This window comes from Phodopus roborovskii, unplaced genomic scaffold (genome assembly GCF_943737965.1).
Source record: "Phodopus roborovskii unplaced genomic scaffold, PHOROB, whole genome shotgun sequence".
Lineage (NCBI taxonomy): Eukaryota > Metazoa > Chordata > Mammalia > Rodentia > Cricetidae > Phodopus > Phodopus roborovskii.
Window position 1 is genome coordinate 3,634,916 of NW_026126550.1, and position 26,753 is coordinate 3,661,668.

A 26,753-nucleotide genomic window follows, 5' to 3' on the forward strand; every position below is an offset into this window, starting at 1 on the left:
TGAGTTGATGGAAAGGGGAATGTCTCAAGGACACAAGTGAATAGAGGTGATGCTGAGGATAGGGCTAAAAGGAACACACGAGTTGAGAGGGAAATGGTGTTGTCTCAGCTCTGGCTCTCCTGTCCTTTTGGAAGTGATCCTTCTCATCTCCTTAGCTCTGGAGCATGAAACCTTGAGGCAAGTTAGTGTGACAAGAGTGCAGATCCTGATGGCACCATACGGGAATGTCATAATGTCATAGAATTTAGACCATACACTCTGAACCCACCCCAGGGTTCAGGTGAGGACAACTCTGCCATCCCGCCCTGTCTCCTCTGTGGTCTCAGAGTCTTACAGGTCTGTCCCTTCTGTGACTAGGGAGCCAGATGATCCAGAGACTGTCTGCAAACCAGATGCTAATCTGAGCATCTTGGTCCCAGCTCCTTTTTAATATATGGTGTGATTTTTGACATCATGACGGGGAAATTTGTCATCACATATTTTATTAAAGAAATGTTGAAAATAATTTAAGAGCATTAAAACTTCATCACAAATTTCAGTTCCTTTGATTCCTCACCTACTTCAAATCAACTTTATACATGTCTGCAACTGATTCATTTGGTAATTGCAAAACTCCATCAAACAGGCAAAACATCAATGACTACTGTAATTACAGTCCTCCCTCCTTCATTCATTCCATTTTTTTCTCCTTCTTTCTCCCTCCCCTCCCTTCATTTTCACTATGATAAGCACTGGCTTTGGTGATGACAGTGGTGGAGAAAAGCTAGTTTGTTTTCATAGGCTACATTACAAAGGGAGAGAGAAAACGCAATAGCCAGGTATAGCTCTTGTTTAAGGTGGAGCTGGAACTTTCATGTTCCATACATCCTTGTGTGGCCTCTAAGCATCCCGTGAGTTGTTGATGGGATCATCCCCATATTTCAGATAAAGACACTGAGATGTAGACATCTAGGAGGATTTTCCTAATGGTAGACAGCAGCAACAGGAACATGGCAATTTCAGGCCCTTGCCTCCGTGCCCATTCCTGGTTTCTGGCTTCACTGCTCTGTGCAGCTCCTCACAGCACTGTGAGGTTGGTACCGCAGAGTCAGGATGTCCCTGCTATTCTTTACTCACTCCTGAGTATCCATTGTGTTGCTCCTATCCTAGGCGACTGTTTTGTAAGGTTGGGTGATACTCAGCTTATAGTAACAATGGGAAAGATGCTCTAGACATTTCAGATGAACTTTGTTAATAAGGCCAGAATTATCCTTGCAGAGATTATTCTCATCGTTGGTTATTTAACTGAATACAGGATTTTATTGACTGTCTCCAATCATTTTGTAACTAGATCACTGTGATAGTTTGAAATATAATACTCTAGCAGGCTCATATATTTGAATGTTTAATCCATAGTTAACAGAACTGTTTAGGAAGGATTCAGAAGTGTGGCCTTGTTGGAGGAGGCATGTTACTAGGGACAGACTTTGAAGTTTCAAAAGCCCATGACATTCCCAGTCAGCTCCCTTTCAGACTTGTGCTTGTGGATTGGATATAAGCTCTTGGCTACTGCTCCAATGCCTGCCCGCTGCTGGCTTGATTCCTGCTGTCTTCTTTCTGTTTCCATGCTGCCCACCATGATGAGCATGAACTCTAAAACTCTGGAACTGTGACCCTCAAAATGAGCATTGCCTTGGTCATGGTGTCTTATTACTGCACTAAAAAAGTAACTCAATCACTTATCTTAAACACTTTTATATTTAAACTCCCTTCATTAAGAAGTCAGAAGACTTTGAATGTTCACACATTACCGTCATGCTTGAGTTTTTCCCACCATGAACATGTGGGAAAAGAGAAATGGTGAAGAGCCTTGTTAGTGCACCTTGAGCCCAAACCCTTGGCTGCACCCTCTGTGTCTGTGGCTCTGGATGTATGCTTTGTAAAAGCATGTAGTTTCTTCAGTAGGGAAGTGCTTGATGGTAAAATATGCTCAGTCTTCGGGGTCTCAAAGGAAAAGGGTTTGCTTTTTCAACTAAGGAAGACATGGGCTGAATGCAATGGTGCTGACATGTATCTGTTTGCCCTTAGCTTGTGGGTTTTGGTTTTGTCTCATGCATGTAGTAGGGCAAATCTATTGAAATACGGTAAATCTTCACTCCAGGTTTAAGAGGGGAAATATGAGTAATCACCAAGCCACTCCATTTCCATCTTTTGGGAGGAAAACCTACTATGTTCTTTCCTTTAAGCCTCTATGATTAGAGCTGGATCCCAAATTCACTCTCTAGAAGTTGAGGCAACTCACTTGCCATGAGTTCTTGTGAGAGATCTATTTTCCTTTCAGGAATACTCTACCTCATAGTATACAGAATATGGTAGCTTGTGTATGAGTACACAGGGGCTTGCCTGACTTGCATCAATCCTCTCTAGTTCTAGCATCCAAAGTCTCCCTTCCTGGAGACAGGACCTGCTCTGTCCATTCAACTAGGCTTTCCAGGATACCTGAACCCCTGTATACTACACTGTCACATACATCGCTGAGTCCTCTTCTTCCTGTTTGTATTCATAGGTAGTTCATTCCCAATCTTTCAAGCTATCCTACTCTCTAATCTTTTTTTTTTTTTTTTTTTTGTCCTTTTGTTGATATTGGACTTAGGAGAGTCACAACATGGTTTGGTTCTTTTTATGACATGCACAGGTTAGCAGAAAAGTTGGGATCAGGTTCCAAAGCTTACCTCTTCAGAATATGGCTCAGTACTAGACAAGCAGTCTTTGTCTTTGAGTGAAGACTATGGGGATCTATGGAGGGGGGCTATGGAGAGAGGGGAGAGAGGAGAGAAGAGAGAAGAGAGAAGAGAGAGAGATCTGGGAGTTGGGGTGCACAATTAAATAGGAAACAAGCAAAAAAAAAAAAAGCCTCTGACAAGCTGAGATAAGCAAGGATCTTTAGTTCAAGTTACTGCACTGCATCATAGCTAATTTTAATTTTTAAGAAAACATGTAGTGGTAAATAAGGATGTGTCAGCACTCTATTTGTTAATCATAGTTATAAGTTGTTACTAACTAGGGTGAAAACATTAGAAATAGCATTGTAAAATTGTCCTTGCTCAGATTGTAAGACTACAGTATCTTCTGTGGGATAAGCCTCTGGAAATACAGGTCCTCAGGAGCTTCCATGCCTGTCATGAGTCTACTCTCTTCCATATAGGAAGTAAGATAGCACTTACCCCAAATAGCGGTGGTCGTGACCGCTTTGGAGGATCAAATGACCCTTTCACAGGGGTTGCCTAAGACCATATACTTACATTATGATTTGTAACAGTAGCAAAATTACAGTTATGAACTAGTAACGAAAATAATTTTATGGTTGGGGTCACCACAACATGAGGAATTGTATTAAAACTCATAGCATTAAGAAGGTTGAGAACAAATGACATATAAGAATGTCTATCCTGACATAGGGGTCTGCTAGGTTTTTGATGACACAAAGAAAGCCCACAGAAACAGCAAAGGTCCCATGGGCCAGAGCAGCCTGCAATAATCTCATGTGTTCTCCTCTGCTCTCCTGAATATAGGCATCAAAGTGAGGAAGAATGGAGCATTTTCAATAATTTAATAAACTTTAATGATGGTATCTCTGATATTGCAAAATTTTAGAATCTAGGGCAAACTACACACAGATCATGAAGAATGAGTGGTAGGAATATGCAAAGTAGAAAAGTTTTTAGTGAGAAATTGTGACAATAACTGCAATGTATGCAAAGAACTTCCTACAAACCTGTGCAATGCCATATAGGCTTCTCATTTTATAAGTCAAGGAAAAAGTAGAAATAATCACTTACCCAGTCCCTCACCACAAGTACAGAGAAGTTTACTGAACTTAAAATTTTGTTTAGAGATATAGTTCTTTGTGTCACAGCAAGTCATCTCATTATATACTAACAAACATGCAGTCACAGCTTTAAACTAATTAATTAAATAAATTCCCCCACAACTCTCACCTGGCATCCCCACCCTGCCATACACCTCCATGACTTATTCTTCTCATTAGTTGCTTTTCCTATTTGATTATTTTCATCTGTATTGCTGAATTTAATATTGAGCATTTCCCCTTAGCATTTGTACTTCTCTTGATTCCCACACTTCCATTTAAATATTATTAAATTAAGTAACTATAATCTTTATTTTCATAAATGTGTCCATAATTCCACAATTCACTTGCCCTGGAACATCCACCATGGTTTCCACCTACAGCTGGGTTGGAGGTTGTTCTCTCTGTCTCTTTGCTTCACAAATGACAGGCTTTTCCTTTGCCCCATATTACTCTGCCTTCATTTTGATGCTATAAGGGAATTGCTCTTGAAGTTTAAAATGTGAACACTCAGGGCCACTGGTAAAGACAGTTAAAGACAGTTGCTATCTTTTCTCTGGATGTTTGGAGCCCTGTGACACTGTCTTGTCTCAGTGTCTGGATGAACTCATTTGAAGTGGATTACAAGGAACCTTTTTGCCTGGCAAGGTGGATGTGGAGTCAGATTTGGGGTTTTTACATTACGTGGTTTTTTCTTTCTTGGTTTACTGTGCTAAATAAGTTTTGTTCTGGTCTCAGGTTAGCCTGCCCTGAGACCTAAATAAAGAATGCTCCGGTTTCACCCTGAATTGGGTCACAAATCAAAGGGAGAATATGTCAACTTTCCTTCATTGTTAAGGCATCAATGAAGATATGCTTTAAAAGCTATCAGAGTAAATAGAACTTGACAAGGATAATCAAATTTACTGCATAGCTGAATGAGAAATGTGAAAAATCCCCCAAAGAATTTTGAGATATTTCAAGAGCTCTGAAGCACATGTTATCTATTGCAGATTTAATTTAAATTCTGTGTAGAAATTTCCATCTCCAGTGGCTGAGTTAAGACAGAATGAAAAAAGGTAAACAGAAAAACTATCAGCTGTTCCTAATTAATGTCAGAACCAGACAGTAGACTTGCAATATGAAGCTAGTGGTTAAGGATACTCCTATGCTTAGACAGGACCCTCACAGATCCCCAGACCAGTGTCCTGGAGCCTTCTCAAGCCTAGCAAGGTCCCACACAGATTTCCTAAAAAACATAACATTTGATCCTTTTAGTGCTTATCCAGGACCTGCCCAGATCTCAAGGCATGGGGTTTAGGGTAATCTGTTTCTGCTCTTGAAGTCACCCAATGTCATTGGAACCTTGGCTTATGATTCTGGGAGCCTCCTGGGGAGACAAAAAGCACCATTTAAGTTAAGGTTGCATCTTACTAAAAGGTCTAGCCTTTAAACTACAGTAAAAGTGTAGATGGCCTTGTTTTTCGTAAATTACACCTTTCTAGAAAAGCCTAAAATTTTAACAAAGACAGTATTTGGGAAATGAACTGAGTTTGGTTATTGAGCCCCTGTGGTGAGTTCCCCAAAGTGGGTAGTAGTGAGCCATTTTCCCAACATGAGGCCATCTTGTCCTCCTTATCCCTGTCTCTAATGGAAATGACATCATTTTCCATCATATATATATATATATATATATATATATATAGAGAGAGAGAGAGAGAGAGAGAGAGAGAGCCAGGCTTATTGAATCATGGCTAAATGGAAAATAGCCATTGTGGCTGACTGCTTACCCGTACAATGTGACTAGACAAGATACCCTGGGAGTTCAGGGCTGTAGGGAATCAACTGGGGTGGGTGATGATAGGGTTAACTGGTTTCTGTTTATGAGGCAGAGCTAGTGAAATTCACACCATGGGAAAGGTTATATAAGCAGGTGAACTGCTTTCCCTGATTCACCAGAACAATGAACATGCATGAACATTTTATCACCATGGCAGCACTGGCTCCGAGAATGAAAACCACAGAGGTACAAGGTAGGAACAGCAGATGTGAGATAAGTCAAGTCATGCTGGACTCACACATGTTCATGTGTGCTCACATGTGCTCACATGCAGTCACTCTCATTTGTATTGCACTGTCAGGAGCTGGGGGCGGGGGGGGGGGGCAGCTCAAGGCTAGACCTTGGGATGAGTGTGCATTCGGCCCAACACTCCAAGGAGGCAGGGGAAGATAAAATAGAGGTTGTTTTATATAGGCTTATTCTGAGAAAATTATGTTTTAAAATCAACAAAAATAATTGAATGTTCAGCAATTATAGAGCTGCTTTGCTGTTTCAAAGCCTGGATTATCTCAGGGATGGTACTCTAGCATTAATTCTAGAAACACAAAAGGTTTAAAGAGAACTGATTATTTTAGCAAATCCACAGTGCTAATATATTGTTTGTTATTTATTTTTAACAGAATCAAATTTTAATATTACCCTGCTTTTTATTTTTCATAGAAAATTTACATTTAAGAAAAAAAAATTGGTCATACTCCTATTTGGGCCCAGGTTGCTCTGCTATTGTCTATTGCCCTCTGTAAGGGATAAATGATTGCCACTCTCATGCAAAATGCGGTAGTGAACACAGTCCATTTCTAATGGAGGAGCCTTAGAGAACAGACCCCCAGCACTATGGGAAATTGCACCTACCTGTGCCTGATTTGTGAAGCCAAGGATTCAGGGTCTCAGGTAGCTCAGGCTAACCTTGAACTTTCTATTTAGCTGAGAAGGACGTTGAGCTATTGTTTCTCCTTCTAACTCTCAAATTCTGGAATTGTAGGCATATGACACCATGCCTGTGTCAAAGTTCTTAAAATTGAACCTGAATAAGTAAAAACCTGACTGATAAAAGCATACACAATACCCAGCAATGTTGTCCTTCAGAAATTAGTGAGAAATAAAGAGTCTGAAAGCTGAAGTGTTCTTCACCCCCAGACCTACATACAAGAGGCCTCTATGAATTACAATACATCATGCTTCTTTTGTTGCATGATGGCTTTATTCCATAGAGATGAGCTAGACCCACTTTTTAGATAAAATTCACAAATGTAGTCTAATATGACCAAATAAATTATTTAGGAGCATTAAAATTAAAATGAAACCCCAACTCTCCCGTTTGTCTTTCATCACAGACCATGTCACTTTCAACTTGCTTTGGATTTTTGATTCCAGAAGCCAAACACAGATTTTAAATCTCAAAAGTTACCTGGAATCGGAGAATGGGGAAAAGAAGGAAGGAAAAAAAGCCACGTTGAGTTAAAATGATGTGGAAGTCAGCCATATGGTAAAAAGGAAACTTAGGAGAAAGGGTAGGGAAGCCTCGGGTACCAGAAAAAGTATGTGTAGGTTTTGGCCAGCATCTGAATAAAGAGAGAGAAGAAAAATGAAAAGTTGTGCTCTTTCTGAATTAGAATTCAGAAAGATGAGCATACCCAGCAGAACCTAGTGGCGGCTTGTAGAGACTGGATTCTGCAAAGTATTTTATTTGTTCAGCTAAAGACTGGCTCATTTTCTGCTTCCCTGTGGTTCCCCTAGCCAAATCCCTAACATTGACTTTAACCCAGAGCCAAGCAGGGCCCTCAGTTGTTGTTTATTTTTTTAACTACCTTTCTGCTGAGCTGTTATTAATGGTGCTGGCTACATGTACCTACAAGGCAGACAGCAATTCTATAGTCGTCTTATTTCCTAAGCTAGAATTAAATTTGTACCAAGAATCATTTGAAGTTCAGTGAAACTGTGGATAACACTTCAGCTAAATTGCCTTGTGACTATTTTTATATCGGCATATATAAGAGCCATGATCATCCTAGAAAAAAAAAAAAACTTACGGTTTGCTGTGAATTCAAGTAGTGGTAGTTCTAGTAAAGCTAGTTATTGCCACAAATAGAACAAAATAACAAACAACAAAGAAACTGTGTGGGAAGGAAGGAAAACTGCCTGCACCTTAGTTTCCTTCCTGGAGGATAGAGCAAGCAACAAAGACACATTGTGGGAAGGAAGACTAGCTGTGCCTTCATTTCCTCCCTGAAGGGTAGGCAGGCATAGTCCACTTCCCTCTGTTCCTCAAACATCTCCCTCCACTGCCTCTTCTCCTTAGAAGGGAGAACTGCCTTCTAAGGCAAGGAGAAGCCTTGGAGACATGGGTCAGTCAGCAGGCATGTGCCACTGACTTCTACTTAAAGAGGATTTGCCCGTTTTCTTTGAGTGTGTTAATTTGTTCTCAGAAACTTTTGAAATTTTATACAAGTGCTTTGCTATTTACCTAGGTAGCTGCTGACATTTAATTTCATTACTTGGGAATTTATAACATGATAGCTGTGTGTAATCAAAATTGTGCAGTAATTCCTTAGGGCTGATGTTCTTGTTGCCCAGCTCGCATGGAGCATCTGGACCCAGCACAGCCTGCAGAATACACCACCATCCACTCCAGAGAATATAGGAAGTGGCTGCTTCTCCCAGATGGAAGTTCTAGTGACTTGCAAGCTGATTTAGAACAGGAAATGCATTGAATCAGGCATGCAAAAGTTCATAGCTTTGAGCTAGTTGTAATAAAGCAGACTCATTTCCAATCCAACATTATTCCGTGAAACATACATTAAGAGAAATTGTTTGGTGCATAGTCAGCCCTACCTAGTATTCTTTGTCATCTAATGAATTTCCCGTCCTGGGAAGAATACACTGCATCCAGAAAAGGCAGCAAAAGGCATAAGTACAGGGCATGACATAGCAGGAGAAAACATTTGGAGTTTAATTTAGTATGGGAACACAGGTAACTGACATGTCGTGGCAGGAAGTAGGCATTACTCAGGTAAAGGAATGACATAGATTCAGGTTGCAGGCGTGGGCACAGTGTAGCATGGGTGCAGGTGTGGCAAGGCAGGAGGGAACAGATGTAAGCATGGCGCAGTACAGAATAAAATGGATAGCATATATGGAGATGCTGGTGCAATCATGGCCCAGCACAGGAATGTAGATGGGCATGGCTGAGCATCATTTCCTTCCCCCTCTACTCCCCCAGGAAATCTCTTGGTATCATCTGTGGCTTTTGGCCATCCCGGGTAACACAACAGACCTTCTCACTATATTTCTGAAAGAAGACATAGACTCTCTACCCTGAAAACTTATACACACCCTGCAAATACTTTTACCATTATGTGTGTAGTATCTTTTGATGGACTTTGATTCCCTGAAAATGTGGGGATTTAATGCTCTCATATACCAGATTTCTTAGATCTCCCCTGTGCCAGAGGATCAATGGTTTTCATTGAGCCTCATTCCACTGTGGTGCAGCTGAAGATGAATGCTATGCAAAGACATAAGAAAGAACCAGAAATGGGGAGGTTGAGGATGATGAGGGCTGGAGATGGTGACAGAGGCAGTAAGGATAGGAGGAAAGGGAATTTGAGCATTTGGAGTGAATCAACGGGAGACATAGTTGCAAAAGCGATGCTCTGTGGCATCTTGTCTGTTGTAAGCCTCTGTGGGATGAGAACCCCATATGGATTACTTAACATCCTTGTCTTACGATGCAGACATATGGAGGATATATTTCATTTTCAATATGATTTGATGTTGTTGATGAATAAAAATAGCATTGACAGTTGTTGTTATCTCTACATATGATGTGTTTTTGTTTGGTTTTTTATTTGAGTGGTTGTTTGGTGTTTTGGAGACAGGGTCTCATGTTATAGCTCTTTCTATCCTGCAACTCACTGTTTAAACCAGGCTGATCTGATAAGAGATCTGCCTGCTTCTGTATCATGGGTGCTGGAATTAAAAGTATGAGCCACCACATCCAGCTGTACATATGGTTAAAAGAGCATTCCAGGATTTTAGAAAGTTATTCTTTTCCAGTATTTAATGAAAGCCCTTTAAGAATTCAAACCAACTCATAAACAGACTTTCCTCTGATCATGTATGAAGGAAAACTGCTTCCCATAGTGCAGATTTTCAGTCATGTTGAATTATCTCTTCAATGACAGGGGAGATGTTGAGTGGAAATGTGTGTGAGATTTCATTCAGCTTTGTAATGCAGTTCTTCCCTCTTTAATGACAGCAGTCTATGCACATTCATGTGGAAGACAGGGAGATGCTGAATGGCTTCTGAAATCTCTCATTTATTGTCTGTGTTGAATTAATGAAAAGTGTGAACCAAACTTTCCACATACTTCAATCAAATCCATCATCAGACTGAATGGTGTTTGTGTTTCATATCACAAGTCTCTCAAGGTGTTAAAATCGGTCATCCATTTAGCTCACTGGCATCTTAACATTTTCCCACATCCACATGCACTCGTGCCTACATACATAGATACACACAAACCCTTGCACTTACAACATACACATAGCACAGACAGACACATAGGCATGCACATACATGTTGTGCACATGAATACACATCCCACACACTACCTACAAACATTCACACACACTTTCATTACTGTTCTCTCCGATCACACTAGCACTGATATGCACACATACCAGAGCGCACATATTTGGGCACATGTGCACAAGCATGCAGACACTAAAGCACATGGGTGTCAGCTCATACAAATACAATGTTTATTAAAGACTGCTATGAAGAAAGGTTGCTAAGATCTCCTTAATGATGTTGCTACTTTTGCAACCCTGCAGCTGACCAGACAGAGATGTTGTTCATAGGAGATGCTGTGCTGCAGGTCAGTGCCTTAAACTTTATTGCATCTTTAACTCTATTGAATCTTTACATTTTAAACTTATTCCAGTCAATAATTATCCTCAAAATTCTTCATTTGTCATTGTTCAGGTGAATGGCATTAATGTAGAAAACGCAACCCATGAAGAAGTGGTAAGTCTTACATTGTGCTTCTTTCTTCTAAAAGTTTGTTTCTATTAGCCTAAATTTACCTGAATGTGTTCATAGACACAATCTTAGAATTGAAAAGCAGTGCTTGAGTTAGCTAATTGCAGCATACCAGGGGCCTACAGGTCTTCATCAACACTGAAGAAAACACATCAGATTTTTCCCACTTTAAATTCAAGGGCACAGGAATTCAGGAAACATTCAACTCACTACATTGCCTAGAGGGTCACCTCAGAACAAAAATCAGAATCTTTCAGGCTTCCCTCGAGATCTTTCTAATGCCACATAGACCCTCACTGTACAGTCATCTTCACACTAGCATCTAAGTGTATAAAATGTATGGTGTGGAGGGGTCAGCTGACAGGCATATTTGGTATTTGCTTAAGATGATGTGGGTCAACAGTATTTATAAGCAATTCACTCCCAAGAAAATAAACTCAGGTCATGTTGGGGTAAAAGGGTAAATGCAAGAGCTACCTCATCTTGAAGCAGAGAGAGAGCCCCACAGTACAGCCACTCAGAGAACCTGCTGCCATGAGACCTGTGTAATAAGGGAACTAGCTGCCTGTGAGAGAGGGAGCAAATATGGAGATGGCACATTTGAGAGGAGGGGGGTGAGTTATTGGCAGAGCAGGCTACATGCCCAGGGGCTGAGCAGAAAGGAGGTGTGAAAACAGAGCAAGGAGGAGAAGCAGAATTACTGATATAAGAAGCAGGCATGAGATTAGAGGACACACCTATGGGTTCCTCTTGGGTCTCTTTCTGTGTTGCAGTAAAACTTAAATAGGCTCTCAATTGGTTAGTATTACCTAATGGTCCTTCTTTGATTCACTGCTGCTTTTTTGTAAGTCAGTTCTATTCTGAAATAAGGCAAAGTCCCCTCTCTGCCCAGAGCTGAATTTACATGAAATCAAATGAGCGTTTGGAGTGATTTGTGCCCAAAATGAATACCTGCTCAGCACAAGCAACTCATTTATTAATTTCCTCACTCAGGCCATATTTATTGCTGTTTCCTGTGTGCCAGGCAAGAGGGAGATTCACAAAGGGGCAGACATGTTTCTTGGCCTCTAGAGATGTTGAGAGTTATGATCAGCTACGGGAAGCATACTCATTACTGGCTTTCCAGATTTAGTCATTAATATTGCTGTTTGTCTTTTGCAAAGTACATTTTTAATGGTAAGAAAACATATTGTAATAGAAAGAAAGGCCATGCACTTTTTAACACTAGTAGTATTGTAAATAAAATTAAAAGCATTTATCTAAGAAATAATTTCTTGAGTAAATGGCATGTAGAGTTTAAAAATGTTGTTATACCCAAAAAGTACTTGACATGAATATACTTTTATCAAATTTTATGACATCATTATTTTGTGATACAAAGTAAATTACAGGAGCAGTATTAATTAATATGTAATCTTAATTTGTCAGAATCATAAATTTTATAGAGATATTCCATTGGTAAAAGACCTCATACATTGCAATTTTGTTCCCTCAATCTTACAATAAATTCTGGGTTTAGTTCATAAAGAAAAGTTATCAGTTATACCCAGAGTAAAAAAAAATCTCTAACATAAATCTCTCTGCAAGGTGACATATCTGCAGCTGATTTGAAGAGAAAAATCTATGAATTGAGGTTGATAAAGGTTTAAAACATATAAATATATGATTTGATAGATAAGTTCTCTTTTTAGCACAACTGTGCTTCTCTCACAGTGCTGTATGGATTATAGTAGCTGTGGGAGACAGCAAGCTGTCCATACTCTCACTGTGCACATTCTGAGATGTGTGGCCACTCAGAGAAAGAAACCTGATGCTTGTTCTCATGCAAGCTTGAGTCCACTTTAAAGCATTGTGATACATATGTTTCAGAGATTTTTGTTTATCAACTAAAAAAAATTAATTTGAAGAATTATAAAATGAGCTACCGTTTTCCTGAAGAATATGAAATAAGTAATAAAAAGTAAACCAGAAGTTATTGAAATGGAACACAGGAAATAATGAGAAAGTTAAGAAGAATGCTTGTGCACAGGAGCTGGCAATCATGTAGCCATGTTTTTCACCATTCCTCCAGCTGTAATCAAGATAACTGGCTGCTTTAAATATCTTATAACTGCTCAGAGACTTGGATCTAGACATGGATGCTTGGGAGCAGCTACTATCACTTGAGACTTCATTCCAGTCGCAGCTGTTATGGCTACCACACCATTAACAGCTTTGCTTCAGGAGACTCTGCTTAAGTCATGGCTACTATAGATACCCTGCCACAGCTAACTTGATTTAGCCATAACAGTTTCAGAAGACCCTGAGACAGCCCAGCCACTTACACACTGCTCCATTGACTGCCCTGTAGCTGCTCCTTGTATAGAGTGGGGGAATGGCTCCACAACTCATGACTGCTAATGGGCATGCACGATTGGGTATGTAAACAGTTATCTGCTTACATTTTGTGGTAGCAGTCCAAGAGACTGTACACTGCCCCTGCCCCACTACTATACCCTAGCCCCACTGGAGTCTTTATGATGGGTAAGGCTAAGCTGAGCTGATAACATGAAGAACAGACAGTGCTTAAGCTTCCAGCCTAGACATTCCAATAGCCCCTAGAGGGGGGATGAAGAGTTCTGAGTAACTTAGAAACAGAGATTCCAGAGAACTGAGATTTAAGCTTTGGAGTGCTGAGGCTATACACACTACAGATGTGTTAATAAAATAAGAGATGGGAGGGAGAGGGAACTGGGATCGACATGTATAAATAAATAGATAGATAGATAAATAAATAAATAAATAAATAAATAAATAAATAAATAAATGAGATGGTGGAAAGCTGACCCTGCAGAAGGCTAGCCCCTATACAAAGCCAAGACCACGAAGAGCTACAGGACCAAACAGTAGAGAGCACTGGAACTCTCTTTGTCTGGCTGCCAAGGATTTGTAACCCTGGGTGTGGGAGACCCTGAAGCCCTGAGCTCACACTGGGTTGAGCTTTTCATTGTGAATCTGTGATTTCAATCTGAAAAAAAAAAGTGAAGTAATTCCCAGTAATTCCCAGTAATTCACACTTCCCCATCGCGCCAAGCATTATGCTGTTATTCAGTGATACATTTGATTTTACCAGAGACATTAGGAGAAGAGAAGACATGTATATGCATATTTACCTCTGTGCAAGCATATGATATATGTGCAACTGTGTATCTGTGTATAAATATGTAAAATATGTACTAGATGACCTGTTTTTGAAAATCCTAGGAGAAGCCAAGCCTCCAGCCATAGGTAAAACTTTGCCCTCAGATAAACATTTTAAAAATCTTGAAAGTCAACAGATTATATGCAATCTATTCTCATTATATAGGCAACTGTCACTTAAGAGTCTGCTGAGGGTGGTTGCTAACCATATCTTCAGAACCTGTCCTAGTGACACCAAGATTAATATTTAATTAGATAACTGGGTGTTTCCCAGTAAGATTGACTCACAAAATCTACTATTTTATCCAGTTATTAATTGCCATATTATGTGATGGTTGTACTGAAATATGCAAAGGAAAATATTCCCACTTGAAAATTGTCTTAGCTTTGTTCAATTGGCACAGAAAAAGGAGCTGCTACCTTGAGTTGTAAGGAAAATATGAAATTCTTAAAAATATAAATCCAAATATGAAAAATGAACAAATGGAGCTTTTACATTACTTGATAATGATGAATACTCCAAAGATTGTCTTCTTCCAATTAAAATCCAATTGCCTAGGTGCATGAAATTGGGTGATACAAAGAAAATGAGAAGGTGGAAACTGCTTCAAAGTGTATAATTATTCATGGAAGTAAGACATTTGATTTTCCTGAGGCTAGAACTTGCCATGGCTTACTTATAATCTATTTAAGCACAGATACCAAATCAAGCAGTAAAATGGACCTGATTCAAAACAAAAAACTCTGGTGGAAGCTAAAATTGTGTCTAGTTCCCAACAGAGTAAAGCATGTTGGGCCCAGTGCCTACAGAAGCTAACATGAAGTGCATAGCTACTAAAACAAGGACTTATCTATAGCATGTGTGTGGCTTCTAAGTAGATGCCTCTGTTTAAAATAAGCCAGGGGGAAAAAAAGAAAAAAAAAAAAAAAAAAGGCTAAGTGAATGTTAGAAGCTAGTTATGAAACGGTATAATCTTGGTTCTGATATGAAATCACTTGGGGTAACTTCTTTTTAAATACACTTTACTTATTTAAACAAAACCAAGAAACATTCACAGTTGCAGAGGATCTTAGAAAACGAAGTTTCTTGGACCAGTGGGAAGAATCCACAGGAAACCCAAATGAAAACACAGGGAAGGCTGATGTATGACTGACTTTTGCCTTTTGCTTGTTTTGTTAAGGAGGATACAAACAGAAATCTATTCACCTCAACCATGTACCAAAGATATTTTCCACCTCTCTGGTTGGGGAGCTGATGAGCTTGTTGGGGCTACATAGAAGAACAAGGGTGGATGAAGGGAAGCCGCACCTTCATCATGTAAGGCCCACAGCAGCATGGGCAATAACGCAGAAAGCAGATATGCCCAACCTGCACGCAGCTCCTCCAGAGAGTTTCTTCCCCCATTGCTACTTTCAAAGCCTTAGAGAGAAAACTTGTCAGTCTTGTCCATTTCTGAACTTGCTTGGCCTTGTAAGTTTCCTTTGTTTGCTGAGTTCTAGAGCTTACTTCTTCATCCAGGAGAGAACATTTTCCCTGAAAGAAATAGTTACAAAACAGTTGGAAGTGTGAAACTATACCTGAAAGTTAGGAAGCATCAGCCAGTCCAGGAGCAGCAAATGCAAACCACATAGCACAGAGTAGGCAGTAGGATGTCCCTATCTTCGCAGGATTTCTTTTTTTTTTTTTTTTTTTAATTTTTTCTTATTTTACATATCGATCCTAGTTCCCTTTCCCTCATTCCCTTACTCCCTCCCATGCCGCCTCCCACCACCCTCCCATCCCACCGCCCCCCCCCCACTTCACAGGGAGGGTGATGCCTTCTAGGAGGCGGTCAAAAAAATCTGTCAAGTCATTTGGAGTAGGGACTAGGCCTTCCCTCCTGCCTCTAGGTTATGGGAGTATCCCTCCATGGGGAATGTGCTCCCAAAGTCCTTTCGTGCGCTAGGGATACATCCTAGTTCCACTGTCTGAGGTCCCTTATAACCGAGGCCTGAGTCTGTCCAATGATGGTTTCCCAGCTATCAGTCTGGGGGCCCATTAGCTCCTCCTTGTTCAGGTCAGCTGTCTCTGTGGGTTTCTGTAGCCTGGTCTTGTCCTCCCTCTCTGCATCTGGATTCCAGTTTAGCTTAGTGTTTAGCTAAGGGTATCTGCTTCTGTTTTTATCAGCTACTAGATGAGGGATCTATGATGATGGATAACTCTTATTGGTGGGGAGGAAAACAAATGTTTCTCTAGGTAGATAAGAGTAGTGCATAGATGGATAGATGGATGGATGTTAAATAAGATTGATTATATATAGCTGAGTATGACAGTGTATGCCTTTAGTTGAATTTTTGAGTTCCATGACATCCTGGTCTACAGAATAATTTTCAGGACAGCCAGGACTACACAAATGCCTCAAAAAAAATCAATCAATCAATAAATCAAACACCAATCATTATAATGATCATATAGAATTAAATTAGAAGATTAAATTATGAAACATTAACTTTTACAGATGCATTGAAAACTATTGTTGAGAATTTAAAGATAAGGGAGTCAGTAAAACAAACAGATCATACAAAATAAACAGAAATTTCTGGCCCTCTGGCCAATCTAACACCTCATCAAAATTAAAATACTGAAGCATTAAATGAAAATTAGATTACTTTTTCCTGTATAAAAAAAATGGGTTTTCCCATTTTCTTAGAGGTCAGTGCTGCCTCTTTCCTCCCTGCCAACACACTGTAGTAACACCACAATCACATTTGTACACATGCTGGCACATAGACACGCACGCGCACACACACACACACACACACACACACACACACACACACACACACACTGCTCCGGTACACTCCCATGATCACATCAAACTCCTAATATGGTTGTTCCAAAATGTGAATGATTTAAGTACAGGGTGAGTTTTAGGGTAATAGACTCTTGGCTGAGAGCACTGGGTTCCAGTGTTTATGTCATTCAACTTCCACGGTTTGTGTTCTTTGGTACAGATGGAGGGTGTGTCAGCCATTGTCACTTTTAACTTGCTGCTGGGCTAGGCTGCAGGGAGATATCCACTTGACTACATGTTTGTGTTTGAAGAAAGGGCTTTGCAAGGGAATATTGCTTTGAGATGGGAAGTGGAGACATTAAGTATATGTCTGGTTTTGAAAGCCAGACCTTAGCAGTGAGTGTTTGGAAAGTCTATTAGGGTGAGGTACTCTAGGACTTCTCCTTCAGGATGCAAGCATTCAGAAATCAGAATTGACTGCAGGGGTAGCCAGGCAGACAGATGGGAAGGCAGGTAGTGGAATAAGAAAAAACAGATGGGGCAGGATCAGGGATTGGCCAAGTTGGAGGTATCTGGGGAGGTCAACTTACATGAGCTGAGGGTTAGGAATCCTACTTGCTAGACTGGTTATAGTGAGGATATCTGAGTAAGGAAGACATGGGGAGGAATTACAGGGCAAGCCAAATTTTAACAGCATTTTGCTGTGGACAGAGAAGTAGAAATGCCACAGGTGTACACAGAACATGCCTGGGAGACTGTGTCTCTGCCTCAAGATATTTAGACAGTGCTGTTCCAAGGGGAGGAGCTTAGCATAAAATGAATGTGTTGAACAATGGAGTAAATGTAGTATAGCTCTCAGAAGGCTGATGATTGACTCAGTCTGAGATGAAGCAGAAGCAGATCCTCCTCTGAGAGGATGGGCAGACGCAGAGTGAAGCCTGCCTCTAAGGTGGCAAGTCTGGTGGTGAGAACACAGCACACCTTTCACCTAAGCATGGAATGAAGATCTTAATTTCTCCAGATGAGTGAAAAGGAGGGGTGTAGTATTGGAGATGCTGGGAGAGAAGAGGGAGAGGAAAGAGGGAGAACTAGATTTTAATACATCTGTATTCCCAAAAGCCTAGACTCTCACAGAGACTACCTCTGACCACCATGAATCTCAAGCATTTTCTCTGGCTGATTACATAGCCTGAGTCTCTTTAATGCCCCTTTTGGGGGTAGGGAGCAAAGATTGAGTTTAAATCATTTAAATCAATTCATTGGCATGAGTCAGCTTGGAAGGTGAGATCCAGTTTACAATGAGCATGCCATTCACATACTCAGATCTGCAGGCTGAAGATGAGGTGATGCTCCAAGCACATGGCTTTACGTTCAGCTGAAGTCCAAGCTGGCATGCTGCTCCCAAGTCTAGAAGGTTCTAACTCTTGTTTTCTGTGCTCAAAGAACACTGGAAACTGTAAAGGGGAAATGCTCAAATTAAGTTCAACTCACTGGGCTCTACCATCAAGAATTTGATGTGTTTTACAAGGAAGTGAGCTAGGGAAACTCCATGTAGCTTTTTCTCTTTGGGTGATAGAATCTTCCAGACCTTGTAGCAATCTGGTCCTGTACTTGGAATAAAGAGAACAGTATTATGGATGCTCCCTTTGCCTCTTCTACAGATGGTATGAGCTCTTTACAATGTTAGGAATAAGAAATGGAAGAGACTAAAAGCTTAGTTCTTTTAGTTAGTCAGAATGTGAGTTTTACACTTACATATACATATTTCCAGATTCATGCTTATGCACTTAGAGCCTTACATATACACTTACACTAACACACACTAATACACACATATACACATTTGCATATAGCTATTTTATTTTTAAAATTAATTTATGTTTCCCATATATTTTTTTTCAATTGCTTTGTTCATACAAATGTAACTAGGAATACATGGAATATTTGATGTAGTTTAAGCCACAAAAGGAATCCTAGCACAGATTTTTTCAGGTCAACAAAATGATTCTTCTTTGAAAGGTTTTCACATTTCTATAATATAAACAAACACATACCAAATATTTTTTTTAATCATAAAAGATAGCATGAACACTATTGAAACATTTCTTATGTCAGAGTTACGAGACACAGTTAAGTGCTACCTCTGGGTAGTTGGCAGCTTTTAAACTTGCAAGAAAGTTTTTAAAAATCTGTTTTTTCTCATCAGAGATTTAAAGCAGGATTAACGTAGGAATTTAAACAAAGAGGTGTCAAGGATGGAGGAGCAAGTTTATAAAAGAAAAAACACGAGACAGCGGGGGAAACACAGTGAATACCAGCAGTAGTTCCTGCTTTGAAGACCAGGCAAAGCCTATGAATCAAGGATCAGTGAGAAGACCCTAGTGATAGACGCACTCTGCAAACCTAAATCAGGAACATTCCTGAGTCACACATGACTAAGGAAAACCAGGAAATCATAAGCATGTGATGTCTGTTGTAGGCAGAGTTCAGGGTACGTATCCATTGATGTAAAAATTGAGACGTTATCATGAATAATCTCATGGTGTGTCACTCTTACATGCCACAGTACTGAGGATCCACTCATGTTGGTCACTAGGCAAATGGAGACCAATGATTTTTTTTACAGATAAGGTCAACTCTCCCTTGAGATCAGAGACAGGACTTTACTATGACTGTTTTTGTAAAGATACTAACAACTTTACATTGGCCTGGAAGTTTGAGATGGGAATGGTGGCAAAAGTATGCATTCTTTCATGGCGTTTTTAAATACTTTTGTATCCAAAATTGTGCAGTCTACCCATACGAAACACCCACTCATGTCCCTAGTAATCTGGGGAACTCTAAAGATCTGAGGTCCCAGTGCCCTTACTTTGGGTTGCCATCAGTTCTTTCTTATAGACAGAGTTCTTGGAGGTGGGGCCCTTGGAAGATGACATATGAGTGTTTCTTTCCATGGGTGAACACAGTTCTCCTGCTGCAGGACAGTGAATATGTCATGGGAATCAACTCTGCTAACATGCTGAGCTCAGACTTGTCAACTCCAGGACCCACACCCTGAGAAGGAAATTTCTGCTGTTTATTTACTGTGGGTCTGGATAATCTGAAGAGTCAGCTTTAGGTAATCCCATGTGGAGACTGTCCCAGATGGTACAGAAGTATAGAAAAAAATTAAGGTGTGGGATCCTTTTTAAGAAGGCTTACCTATGAGGACATGGCCAAAAATCAGATGAGAACAGCAGTCTGTACCAACGGGCCCAGAGAGATATGTACTACAATCAGGGATGTGGCTCAAAGCAACTGTCTCCAGGGAACGGCAGCAATTACAAAAGGCAACTGTGGTTGCTGCTAGCAGAAAGAGCTGCTGCTTCCCACTCCTGTCAGTGCAAGGCAGTGATCTGCTGAGGGAATAAGTGCTGTAGGTCATTGAGAACATGGTAACATCTGAGGCCAATGCCATTTTTTTCTTGCTCCACACACAGGCTTTGACCTTGAAGAAAAGGATTGCTAGTGAGTCACGACCTATGTCTCAACCATATATTATCCTGAAAGATCAGAGAAATGTGAGCATTCTGAGATTTAAAAAATAACCAAATGTGTCTAACCTTTAATTAAAAGAAAGTTCTTGAGTGTTTGGGGCTACATTCTTCCTGATGGCCCTTTTACACTCAGACAAAATTATCTATCAAGTTATCTATAAATACATGATCATATAAATATGTGATCACATATTACAATGCTTCACTTGCTCTGCTGAAGGGCTGTGGAATTCATTAAAGAGATGTAATTTTTATTTTATTTAATTCAACTGTGAATGCATACATACATACACATGCACACACACTCACATGCATGCACACTCACCTGCAGATCTACAGGACAATTGTAACCTGGCTGTGCTGTGGGGGTGGGGCATTATGACAACCTAGGTTTCACACATCTCAATCATATCTGTCTCTGTTCTTTGCAATTGATCTGCACTGGCATCTCAGGATGCAGGGTATTGCAGGTAACTCTTCACTCATGAGCCTTTGCAGACATCCCCTGCCCACTGTTAAGCATCTGATGTCCAGAGATAAAGAATCCTCGAGTGAGATTTACAAGATACTTTTCTGAAGACAGAAGATGCAGCTTTTCTCACATACTTATGCATTTTGCTTGCCAAGGAAATGCAGTCACACTTCCTTGGGCTGGCCGAGGAATAAGTGCCAATGGGTCACCTCCTGAGATATGTTCCAAGCAAGGAGAAGCCCTCTCCCTGCTCAGTACACTTCTTCTGGTCTGTTTATACTAACAGAATTGTGAAGATATAGGCTGCACATTTGGGGGATGACAGCTGTCTGGTGAGGGGGAATGACAAGTGGTATGTCGTTCCCTTGGCTCAGTTTGTGTGCCCTTATAGGAGCAGCAGGTGAAGGTGAGTGCTGTGGGGAGATGGTATCAACTTGGCTCTGCCTCACCTTTGGGTTGAACCCTGAAAGCTATGAAGCAAGTTAATACTCTATACCACATGGGTACAGGGAGTATGACATGTCTGCAACATGGGTACTGTAAACTCCTGGTCACTAGTGACAACAATAAGGGGAGGGACATCCAAAATGCATAATGAGAGTAGGCGGGGGTAGGGGTGGGGCTTCAGCAATTCCAGTGGAAAGAAAGTCTGTGAGAGAGACCATGGTCCAGTAGATATAGCATGGATAAATAAGAATCTGGGAGAACGATAGGCTGATTGATGTTTATTCGGGGAGAAATCACTTATACCAGAAACAGATGACCGCCAGCAGGTTCCCATCCCAAGGATGCCTTGGGATGATTTCTGTCTCTGATTAGAAAGTAAGACAGAGAGAGCTGGAGTCTAGCACCCCAGACCTAGTTCCCCCAGGTCACACCTGTGCCTGTCCCCTCACCCCAATGGGCATGGTCAGTGCAACAGGTGTGGGCAGGGTGGATATCTCACTATAAGTAGAAGCCTAAGGACTTGGAAGAACAGTCATGTCATGGAGGTGGCCTAGAGCAGGCTCTATTCAGCACAGATAAACTGGTGGGCACAGAATGTCTGGTCTGTTTAAAAGGTCTGGCCAACTCAAGAGCTGTTCATGTTGGAGGGTGTGATCAGATGGAGCTGAACAGGTAGTTCTGACCATGGAAGACATAGAAGAATGTTGATGCTAGAGGCCAGAGAACCTTCAACTGTGTCTCTTCACTCTTCAGTTTATTCCCCTGCTCCAGCAAAAGTTTAACCCAATATTCTATACTGAGCTGCTCAAGTAAGAATTGCTGAGGGTGCTACATGAAGAAATTGGAGAGCAGAAAGAATGTGGGAGTTTTGTCAGGAATATGCAGTGGTAAAGGTTCAAGGAGACAGTTGATGAGCCTTGGATGGTAAAACTTTGTGATTGCCCCAGTTGGTCTTAATAAATAGCATGTAGACTGATAGTGTTTTAATAAAATCCACTAAACAACAATTACAGTATTACTGAAAGCTAACTTTATGTTCCCTAAGTAATGGACATGAGATGTGTGACTAAAACTAAACCTACATGAATTTTCCTGAGTTAAAGTGATATTTGACCTTTGAAATTATGTGGTATGTCACAGTCATTCATCTGGTATGTCTTTCGCCAGTTTCTGACATTCAGCTTTTTGTACTAGCAAATTGAGTTCTTGTGTATAGAATCTTACTTTCTGGTAGGTTAAACCATTGGTCATGCAGGCAGCCTTGCCTTTTGAATAAACATGGATGCTTCAATATCCACACATTCATAGACAAAGCACAAGTGCTGTGCACTCTTAAATATACATAGCCAATCGTCTTTACCTCATTTTAGTCCTACAGAGTGTCAGTGTCTTAGAAGTAACTCTGAAATGAGTTCTTGGAGAGCAGGAAAGATCATCAAAGACTTGGTTTTGCACTATGTCTGGTTCTGTGATGGTGAAGTACTATTCTCACCTTCTGAACAGGTGCATCTTTTGAGAACTGCTGGAGATGACGTTACCATCACTGTTGAGTATCTCAGAGAAGCGCCCTCATTTCTGAAGCTCCCATTAGGTAAGTGGGAAGGGGAGAGATTTTAGGTTGTTGTGGAATTTTCTTCCTTCCCACATTATTTATCCATATATCTTGGCACAGTGGGTATCAATTATTTCCCAAGCACATGCTCAGGGAGAAAACTGATTTATAGAGACAGAGGTGCATACCAGGATCATAAGGTCCTTCAGGCATCATAATCAGAAGCAACTCTGTGTGTTTCTTCACATTCACACAACACACACACATACAATCACATACTAACATACTAACATTCATATATGCATACACTCATACATGCACTAACATGCATACATGCACACACACAGTTACTTACACATATATTCATGTGCATATATGTAGTTTGTATCCATAATATCTAGGTTGATCTCATATTAAGTCACAGTCCAGTCATGCTAATGTACCTACCATGACCAGGCAGAGGATGTGATACTCTGCTGTACGTGGCCCAGCCAGAGTGTCAAGCCTAGAAAAGCACTTCCATTATTCTCCATAGCTGTCACAATTAACAGAAGGTCCTGCTCTTTGTTTGGATATGTGTGGGCCCTCTCCCTAGATGCTGCCTTCTACTTCTAGGAAAGGTCTGAAAGGCAAGGCTCAGCCTCCATAGAGCTAACTTTCTGCCGCTGCAAGTACAGGGGCAGCTGACAGCAGCAGGAACCTGCTTGGCCTGTGCTAGCTTTCCTTTAATGTCCTGACTGATTCTTCTCTCCATCCTCTTCTTGCAAGAAAACATGGCTCCTTCTCCCTGGTCCCTCCTGCATGCTTACCTTCCATATCTTCCATTTTTGTAACCCTGTTGTTAGCATCTCCCTATTTACTGTGTAAATGGCCTGGGGGCTGCTCCTAAGGCCTGTCAGCTGTGGATGCTGGCCATGCACTCATTTCATGCTCTGTCCTAAGAGCCATTAGAGTTAGACCTTTCTTCTAGCATCTTCTCTCTGGGACCCTTGAACATGTCATCTCCAAGAGACCTCAGGGAATGATCATGATATTGACTATAAGAGAAATTGGTATCTTGTGTGCAGACTCATGGATAAAAGTAGCTACCTGCCCTGTGTTCCTAGGGATCACATCTTTGTGAAATGGAGGAAGAGCAGTAGATGACAAGCACTCTTCTACAAGTCATTTAAATAATGTGGGAAGGACATGAGGGAGTGATGCAAGACTCAGTATTCTATCACTGCTACCAGGGAGAGTTGAAATGGAAGAAATAAAGGTGTTAAATGAGGGGAGGAGCCCTAGACAGACACAGAAAGAGAACAAGAACAGTAGTGTGATAAAAGAAGACAAATATAAAAAATAAGGAGAGAATTGTAAATAGTACTTTTCAGTATTTCCTCTTCTTGACCAACTCTACAAACTCAGACAGTGAAGTCAGGAGCAGGTCTTGGTAGTTGGAAAGCTAAGCCAGGAAATAGGTCTTGTTGAATGTAGACAGAAGTTCTGTAACAGTGAGACGTGAAAGTGTGACTAGCAGAGTGGACCTCTGTAATGGCCAGTCCCACTGCTATGTATGTGGTGACACATGGATCTCCAAGGATAGAAAATGTCAAGAGGCATGTATTTTTCAATGCTCCATGGCTAGAACAAAACACTGGGGAGAATAACTTACGGAGGACTTCTGGTTTGTCTGCTCGCAGTTGAAGACATTTCAGTTCTTTATCATTTGACCCTGTTGCTTTAGGCATTTAGGAGCTACACTAGGGATGTTTGGAGGAAGCAACTGCTTACATTAGTGGTCAGGAAGCAAAGACAGAGACAGAAGAAGGCGACAAGGGCACATCACCTAACTTCTTCCCACTAAGTACCACTTCTCTTTCTCTCTCTCTTTTTTTTTTTTTCTTGTTTTGACTAAGATTGTATTGTGGAAAAATAAAATATAATACAATAAATAAAAAAAGACCTATCATATTGAAGTTGGACATGGCAACCCATTGAGGAAAAGAGTCCCAAGAGCAGGCACTAAAGTCAGAGGTTCACTCATTCACACACCCAGGAGTCCCATAAAAAATACTAAGCTAAAATCTAATATATATATATATATATATATGAATGACCTGGTTACAGACTCATGTAGGCCCCATGCTGCTGGTCCAGTTTCTGGGAGCTCATATACACCTTACTTAGTTGATTTAGAGGGCCTTGTTCTCCTGGTGTCCTCAATCCCTCTGACTCTTAACTCTTCCCGCCTGCTCTTCCATGGAGTTCCCTAAGCTTTGAGGAGAGGTATGTAATGGATACCTCCCATTTAGACATTGTCTGTGTGAGTGCCACTTCCTATCAGAGCCTCTGCATACCAGTAGTGCTGCAGGCTGAGACTAAGCCTTTTAGTACATGGCCTTTGAAGCACACATATCCAAACTACATAAGGATGGTGGAAATTTCCTAATTGTAAGTAATGGGGGTTTTTAATACTCAACCCCCAGCACTTCTGTTCTCCAGAATATAGGATATTGGCGAAAGTGTTAAACAAATGTTTTTCATCTTATTCTTGCACAAGTAGAGCCTTGTGTATAGCATCCTACCTCCAAGTGATTTTCTTTCACCTTGTGCATGGGCATAACTGTGTGTTCTGAGTGTGCCTTTGTACTGAGATTGAAAGTCAGGGTTAGTTATAGCCTGGCCCAAAAGACAGCAGGAACCACATAGACAAGAGAACACTTGCATAGCTTTCCCTACCTTCCATCAGAGGTCAGTAACATGACTTGATAAAGAAGAGATAGTGTTTGGTGTCTGCTAACACTTGTATAATAGGAGCAGTAGAACTGACAGCCATGAAGATTTCAATATCTGTTTATTGAAAAGGGAAGTTCACCATGGCTCTGAAGCTCCCTCCAAGGTCTTGGAAACCAAGAAACCTTACAGTAACTTTTATTCGCAGGTTTTACTGGAATCTGAGTGTTTGGCCCAAACTTTCAGTTATCTGGGAACTCCTGTGAGCCCTTTTGCTGAAAGTCTGTGCAGAGACTAACCATTGTAGCTAGATCCACCTTGAACTCCTGTGAACCCCAGTGCTCAGGGGTAATGCAGAACTCCAGAGGTAGATGATAAGTACTCCATTAATTCTATAGATGTCTACTCTCCTTTTATTTGGTTCTTTACAACCTAAAATAGTTCAATCCTGGTATCTATAAAATTTTAAACACAAGGGCCATAATCATTCCATAAATCCATGCAAAATGGCCTTTGGTGAATACATATCACTGAGGTAAAATTGCTTCTGACTGAGTAGATTCTGTTGGGTTGCTTGTTTGTCTGAAGCAACATCTGTCCCACAGAGGTGATTGCTGATATAGAAAAACATAACAACAGTAAAGAAAAATGTCCATTTCAGCATTCTTAAATTGATATTAATGGGAAAATAAATACAGAGTGAGACTGAGTGAACAGATCTGTGTATTTTTTTTTCAGAATCTCAGACACTTGGCATCTTTATATAGATAGACTTTGCACATTGTTGTAGTAGTTCACTGTGTTATACACCATCACCACTGATTAAATTTCTTGACATTCTACTACTCAGAGGAGGTTCCCCCACAAGCCATCAGTCCACTCCTATTCTGCTCCCCCCAGCCTCTGAAAGTCACTGCTTTCTGCCTCTGTGGATTTGCCTTTTCTGGAAATGTGTATCAGTGTATTCATACAATGTGTGACCTTGGCTTGCTGTTCCTTCCACATACCATGACACTTTCAAAGTTCACTGCTACCACTGCATAACTCTGCTTTATATGGTTGTAGGACCTTGCTCCATCACCCTTTAGCTAATGAACACTTGCTTCTATTTCTGGGCTGTTATGAATATGCTGCTGCGAACATTCATCAACAGGCTTTGTTTGGACAGCTTTGTTACGTCTCTACCTAGAGAAGGGGGTTTGGGATCATATGATAATGCCATGTTTAGCTTAGAGCATCTTCCATAATGCTTCCCTCTGTGGCTCTGCTGCGTGGAGTCTGGCTGTTGATGTTTATAGATTGTAGTTCAGTCCTTGAAGGAAAGAGTTTTATAACTATTGGTTGTGTGTATTTTCCTTTGTTCTTTT

At 40.7% G+C, this 26,753-nt stretch overlaps 1 protein-coding gene across 1 annotated transcript in view; it reads left to right on the forward strand.

Moving 5' to 3' along the window:
* Sntg2 (syntrophin gamma 2) overlaps positions 1-26,753 on the forward strand; it is a 196,301-nt gene that overhangs the window by 69,987 nt on the left and 99,561 nt on the right. Inside the window, exons 5-7 of the mRNA XM_051201296.1 lie at positions 10,503-10,546; positions 10,654-10,695; positions 22,623-22,710. Coding sequence (XP_051057253.1) covers positions 10,503-10,546; positions 10,654-10,695; positions 22,623-22,710 — 174 coding nt within the window. The remainder of the gene's footprint in view (positions 1-10,502; positions 10,547-10,653; positions 10,696-22,622; positions 22,711-26,753) is intronic.